The sequence below is a fragment of the Bombus flavifrons genome, chromosome 16 (assembly GCF_040668555.2).
Source record: "Bombus flavifrons isolate JBK064 chromosome 16, iyBomFlav1_principal, whole genome shotgun sequence".
NCBI lineage: Eukaryota > Metazoa > Arthropoda > Insecta > Hymenoptera > Apidae > Bombus > Bombus flavifrons.
The window spans coordinates 6,164,110-6,171,343 of NC_138457.1; the positions used below are offsets into that span (position 1 = coordinate 6,164,110).

Sequence of the window (7,234 nt, forward strand, 5' to 3'; positions counted from 1 at the left end):
ATCATGAAGTACTTCTTATTCTTTTTCGGTAAAAGAGGAATATTTACCTCATTATTGACAGTTTATTACATTTCACGTAATGTCGGTTTTCAGGTTTCACACTGATCTGTAGAAGAGGGTGGACTTTTATATTGGCGAACAAGCGAATTTTTTACCAAAATTGCGAAATTTTTAATAACGTAGATTTGTATGATGGTCCAGTTTGTGGTAGTGATGGCATTACTTATGCCAACGATTTATATCTGGACTGCGTTAACTATCAGACATTTCAGAACGGTGAGTAACAATGAAATTCCCTCTTTGCAATTCTAAGCTTCCATGCTTCGTACAATTACGCGAGTTTAGGTCACGGCATACTTAAACATTCACGAAGCACGTACGCGGGGCGTACATGAATTTTTAATTCTATGGAATACCATGTTTCTCACTATACTTGGCCGGAAGCCGCCTAATTCAACGAACAATACCGTATATCCTAGCTGCATGGTGAAATTATTCAAACTTCGTTAGCCTTCTTTTTCTTGCAATTTTCTTGACGTATACTGTATGTGCTACATACAGTATATATGTCCTGGCAACATTATTCCTTAACTATAGTAATATAAGAACATGTTAATTTTTTAGCGCACTTCTCAGATATTTCAATAAAGAATAAAAGTTTGAACTTATAAATAAATTGTATTTGATTATTGCTTTGAACTGAAGACCACATCTGGAGAACATGATACATAAGTTACATTTTCTGTATTTTATAAATTCAATGTGTTTTATATCATTCTCTTAAATAGTATTATAATAGTATTCTAATTAATAATATAAATATTGATAATAGATTCTATTATACGGATTAATACTAATTAAATTAAGTTCATATACTAACTAAGCTAATATTATTCGTTTCTGTGGATTTATCAAAAGACTTATATCTTTAAATCTACCAGATTATTTCTTTCTTGAATTATTTCATGTTAAAATACTTTTTGCCAATCACCAAGTGACATAAGAGTTAGAAAATTATCATATTTCCTTGTGAGATCTTCGATCGTAAATTACAATCATAAGTAGAATGCGGATATTTATACAAATTCATACTTTCGTAAATATAATAAAAAAATGGGTCTTAGACAGGAAATGATTTTTCTTACCGAATACTATATTCGATACTACACTTTGGATATTTTATATATTTTTGTATGCAACGAGTACTGTATATACATTTGTGCATCTTTAAATTTCCCATAAAAGCGTAAAAATCCGCAATCTAATTATAAGATTCAATTTAACTGCTGATTACCGAGGGACATACCTCGGATCATGTGGTATTTGAGAATAAATTTAATGGAACTAATAAAAATGATTCATAACTCACGTTAAGAATAATATTTACCTTCATACATTCGTACTTTAATGAACGAAAATTCCTTTTCAGTGATATCCATGCATTCTGGATATTGTTTACCGGTGGATGATTACTGCAAGATAAATCTGTTTTATCGGCCGATCTGTGGATCGGATGGGCACACGTACACGAACCTGGAATCACTTTCATGCGTTAATTACAATCGTTCGCAGAGTAAGCAAGACAAATTCTGAGTATATTTACCGTGCCGTTAATACGGATTAAAGTTAGCAAAAGTTGGCTGGCTGGAGAAATTTAGTTGACCAGTCGGACTGAGAGAGGTTCGCGAGACCAGAATTCCAGCTTGCAAACTCTGGTTCGTTGTTACCCGCTAATGTCCGTGGGTATTGTTACATTTTGTCGTCTGGTCGCCGACTCTCCTAACAATGCAAACTAAAAATCCCTTATCTTCGAGTTAGTAGAATTCCGCGAACATGAGCAACGTTTCCAGAGACTACTGTCCCTCTGAGTTTCGTTGACCAGGTCCACCGTGGATCTAATGCAATATTAGAATTTAGCTTGAGCTTGTTCTCGTTAGGTTTCAACTAGGTTTGCGGTGTAACTGAAATTGTAAAACGTTAGTTTGTTGTCGATGTTAAGACGATTTATAATAAAAATATCTAATAAAACCTCGTTATTGGTCATTATGAAAGAATAGTTTTCTGATATTCTTACATGAATCTGACAAAAAAAGTCAACGCGAATTTATTTATTACAGGAAGAACGCATAAACGATAGCGGATTCTGAGACAAATTTATCAAATTTTCTTTAACTATTCAATATACAGTTAGTCAGTGTTTGAGTCAGTCGATGAATTTAAATTTGGAAAATACGGAACGAGTTCAAATGCGGCAAAATGAAAAGTTGCTTCAGATATAATTCAGCGAAACATCCATTCAATTGCATAATTCATTAATGTGCCAATTATTTTAAGACTGTAACAGCTTCGTTCAGCTCTGATTCGAAGTAGTAAAACGTTAAAATTAATGTAATATATGTATTTTAGATGTAACAGTAGTTTTAAGCGGTCCTTGCAAAGTTATGGATCGCTGTTATAGCTACAAGACCTTATCGTACGGTTCCAACGGTGTCTGCGCGAATAATGGTTTGACCTATGGAAACGCGGCTCAGGTGAACTGTCTCCGACAGATTAACGTTGGTAAATAGGAACAGAAATAATTATACGAAACCTAACAACTACATATGTTACGTATTTCATAAAGAAGCTTTCATTGTATCCGATATTACTAGGATCTTGATCGTTTCAGATCTGAGGATTCTTCATAACGGTAGTTGCACGGTTAGAGAGGTTTATGATATGTATGACAGCGTCGAAAAGATCTGTGACATTGCCAATAGTAGGTTCGAATGGAATCCAGTGTGTGCTTCAGATGGCGTTACCTATCATAATCCTTTTAAGTTTTTGTGTTACAAAGCTCGTGGTAAGTTGTGTTACCAAGTTTTCGTGGCTAGTATTCTTTATTCTTATATTGTATATATTTCCATTAAATCGAGTAATAAGTTCGTTTAGTTTTTTTAAAAAGAGCACATCAAGTATTCTATCTAATTAAGGAGTAACTTATTTATGTCATTTCTCTGCAAACATATACTTTTCATCAAAAGATTCAGGTACATTTCAGGTACCTTTATATTTTTCAAACAATTTTGAATGAACTTATTACTTAACTCAACGTATATGTATTATATGCATTTTGTTCATTTTTATACATCCTTAAATTTCTCGTAGGAAAAGCATAAAGATCCACGCTATATTACATATAGCGTGTATTCTCTTTTTGTAAAGTTAAGTGAAATTAAAGTTGCGAAGATAAATGATCTCAGACTTCACAGGCCTTTCCTAATTTGTTTTTCAGATTTGACGACGTTGGTATCAGATAACGAGTGCGAGAAGAACACGCAGTTCTCGTGTGCTCATCTCAAATCCTCTACTAAGACCTTCAGTGCAAAGGACGAGGTTTGCGGAAACGATGGCGTTACCTACCAAAGTATCCATCACTTACAATGCCACAACAATCAAAATAAATGTCAGTGCTGTCTCAGGAAGACCTTATTTAGCTAGACTACTTGAGTCTATTATCAAATATTCAATGTTTCTCCTTAATTGTCTGTGGCAGCGATTTTCAATCTTTTACATCTCATAACACGCTTCAAGACAAGGTATTGACAGTCGGACGTCTGTTGTTTGTATTTGACAGTCTAAAGTCTAAAGGAAAACAGGTCACTGCACCTGTCTAAATCAGGTGTTGCTTGTTTTAGAACTTTTTGTGGCACACCGGTTGAAAATCACTGCTTTGTCATATCTAATTAAAAGTAGTACATGCTTGTTCGTACGTTTCATTATTTAACAGAAATTTCTAATAAAAGCGCCATGAACTTTTCAAATAACTTGATACAATGAAGGATTAATTGTTTAAAACTTTTGCCACTTCTGCGAGATATATACTTGTACCAAATATTTTGTAGCTTCTATAGATACATTGTCAGGTTTGTTTTAAACTTTACCAGCGTAATCACGATAGTCGTGTTTCACTACACTAGCGATGAATTTTCAAAACGTTTTACATAACACGTACGATATACGCGCAAAAGATTTCCAAGTAGACAAGCACTGTTACTTCATTTTTCTTTCGCAGATTTGTCCCTGAAGCATTCTGGAGCCTGCGTCGAGCCTGACGACAACCCCTGCAGATCCATACCCGAGGAAAGTCTCCGATTTCCGGTGTGTGGAAGCGATAACTTGTCGTACGTGAGCCCAGAGGCTTTATGGTGCGCGAAATTGAGGTTTCCAGATAAAAGTGAGCTAATTTTGCTTGGCCTTTACAAACTTCAACCCCTAAAGGCTATCATGAGCGAAATTTCATATAAATTTTCTTCTAATATTACCATCCAATAATGAGACCATCACGAGCAATAATTTTTCTAATCTTTGCCTAATATCCAATCATACTAAAACGCTAATTAATTACTTACATCTTCTCGATTTTATTGATTCTTTTAACGAAGGGAAAAAGCAGACGATTTTCTTTGATGATAGCTTTCAGGGGTTAAACCAGAATATTCAATGCTCTGCGTTTTAAAGTGAAATCGGTCATCGAAGAAACCTCGTAATTATTTACGATACGAAATATTCTTTTCAGCAGATTTGACGCTCGTCTACGACGGACCTTGCTAGCGTTTTCACGCGATTAATCCACGTTTCGTTCATCTTGCGTCATCGAGGATGAATCACTCGCCTCTGGTGGATCTTCCTCGAGAAAATAGCTGGAACCTCCTCCCATGTACTCGTCCATCCAATACTCTTCATCTTCTCGGTCACCTGTACAGAAAATAAATTGGTATAAAGCGCCGGTACGAATTGAAACGGAAGATATCGCTATAATAGTACCTCCGGGGACAAAATGGCCAGCTGTATGGATCAGGCAGAATTTCCTTCGAGAATTCGTTGTCGAAAGTTATCGACGAGCAGGCAGATAGCTGTCGAAGCAGCACATCCATCGTATCCTAATATTTTATTCACGGCTGATGTCATTCGGCTCGCGTGCACATTTTTATCTCTCTTTCACTCGCCTTTTACGCAGAACAGCGGGACGTTTTAACTGCCTTAAACGCATGTCTTACTTCATTTTTGCCGCCGTGGATGTCCGTGAGGCATCCGCTGGAAGGATTCTTGATGTAATCTTCTGGCTCCTCGTTTAACTGACACGTGTCCATACTGCTGAATCTTCGTTGTTTCATTATTCATCGTATACGCTTGATGTTTCCTGTGAATAAAATTTATAAGATTATTTACTACACGTGTGCGGTGATTTATATTTTAAGTGGAATTAAATATAGCGTGTTTTCCATTTACAAGAAAATCTCTACAATTATGATCTTATAAGGCGAGATATCAGCTTCTTTTATTATTTATTATATATATTATTATTATTTATTACATACATATAACAAGTAATATGGCGTTATACCATATATTGTATAATGTATACGCTATATAGAGCTGACAAAAATATTAAGCAAGAACGTTACTGACAATTGATTTAGGAATTTGGCCCATTTTCGCGAAGAACATTTAACCAGCTTCGGATGGGAATATTTTTTCACTTTATCTATTAAGATATTTTGAAATGAATAGAAACAGCTTTGTTCGTCAAAAGATATGTAATCATCGCAGGATAATTTATTCGTCATTTTTCCAAGACGTTAGAAAGATATGAAAAAATGCCGATCTTTGATATTAAACATTTTTCAATATTCTATGAATTTTATAGCGTCCTCTTTCGATTCGTATTAAACAATCAGTGCAACTCTGCTAGTAATTGAACAGTGTTCTTTATTAAATTTCCTTAAATATTGCTGAGATGGATCAACATGTATCATAGTTGGCAGATAATTTCTTTAAATTTTATAGAATTGTAGAACTTGCATGGAAGAAGAAATGTCGATGAAAAGGCTGTTAAGTTTGTACGTTTAAACTATCAAGTACAAAGAATCCTTGGAATTCCATTCCATAGTTACAATGTTAAGAGATAAATTTCGCAGTCGATTGAACAAGAAATTGCAAACGAAACGTTACACGTTAACCCGTTGCTACATTCGAACTAGATCAATTAACATGCCAGAGAATTAGCGTGATCATCGAGCTTTACTAGGCCACTGCAAGTCGTCATTTCGTGTATCTGTTCTTGACCCGTTTTCCAATTAAACTTTATCAATCTCTGAATCCTTTACTTTCAAACTGATAACACGGCCACGAATTTTTATCCAAATCCACAATTCTCTAAATATAGTTTAACAGAATTAAACGAATAGAAATTAAATAGATAGGAAATTGTCTTGCTTATTAAATGTTAAATACTATAGAAACGATTATATTATATATGTAGTGTAATAATAATTATATTACAGAGACTGTACCGCTATTATATACATTTTCATAAATTATTCGTATTCGTAATTAATAATAATTGTATCGTGTAAATGTAACGATTGTTTAACAATTTATTTTCATAATTATTTGTATCGTGTTTGAATTGTGCGTATGTTTGCATTGTTTGTGTGTGTAGATTTTCGCATTTCCAAAATTCGCATTAATGCATAAACTGCGCAGTCCAATGGCAAGTATAATCATCGTTCGACCTGTCTGCATTTTTTGCGTGACTGGTATTATTTATATAACCTTGGCTTCACAGCCCGGAAATTGATTTGGTTTGATAATATTTTCTGACAGCCGCACGTACCTGTAACTTCGTCGTACTTGGCTTTGCACACACGAAGTTCATAAGATTCAGTAGATTTCTTATACGCGATGTGTATTTCGCTAGAATGTATTTATGAATGAAAAAATGTTTTTATAAATAATATATGACAATACAATAACGTGTTAAAAATATATGGATAATATATGATGATACAATAATGTGTTAAAAATATATGGATAATATATGGCAATACCATAACGTGTTAAAAAATATATGGATAATATAAAGTAATGCAATAACGTATGAAATTATATAGGAATAAGGGAGATAGATGATATAAATAATATATACTAATATAATAATGTGTTAAAAAATATATGGATGATATATAGTAATACAATAACGTACTAAAAAATATATGGATAATATATACTAATAAAATAAGGTATCAAATTATATAGGGATAAGGGAGATAGATAATATAAATTATATATAGTAATACAATAACATATGAAAAATATATGGATAATATATGGTAATAGAATAACGTATTAAAAAATATATGGATAATATATAGTAATACAATAACGTACTCAAAAATATATGGATAATACA

At 33.5% G+C, this 7,234-nt stretch overlaps 1 protein-coding gene across 1 annotated transcript; it reads left to right on the plus strand.

Annotated features, from left to right (window-relative positions):
- Positions 1-3: 3 nt before the first annotated feature.
- Positions 4-6,831, plus strand: LOC138188385 (serine protease inhibitor dipetalogastin-like). The gene is made up of 8 exons (XM_069130104.1): positions 4-28; positions 94-276; positions 1,430-1,573; positions 2,407-2,559; positions 2,669-2,842; positions 3,275-3,445; positions 4,055-4,216; positions 4,562-6,831. Exons 1-8 carry the CDS (start codon positions 4-6, stop codon positions 4,591-4,593), a joined length of 1,044 nt encoding a protein of 347 aa, XP_068986205.1. The 3' UTR covers positions 4,594-6,831.
- The last annotated feature ends 403 nt before the right edge of the window (positions 6,832-7,234 follow it).

Bases quoted from the DNA above. Each gene is read 5' to 3' on its own strand.
- LOC138188385 (XM_069130104.1), top strand. From the start codon at position 4: ATGAAGTACTTCTTATTCTTTTTCG. The intron at 1,574-2,406 runs GTAAGCAAGACA...TATGTATTTTAG, and splicing joins TAATTACAATCGTTCGCAGA to ATGTAACAGTAGTTTTAAGC. The intron at 3,446-4,054 runs GTCAGTGCTGTC...TTTCTTTCGCAG, and splicing joins CCACAACAATCAAAATAAAT to ATTTGTCCCTGAAGCATTCT.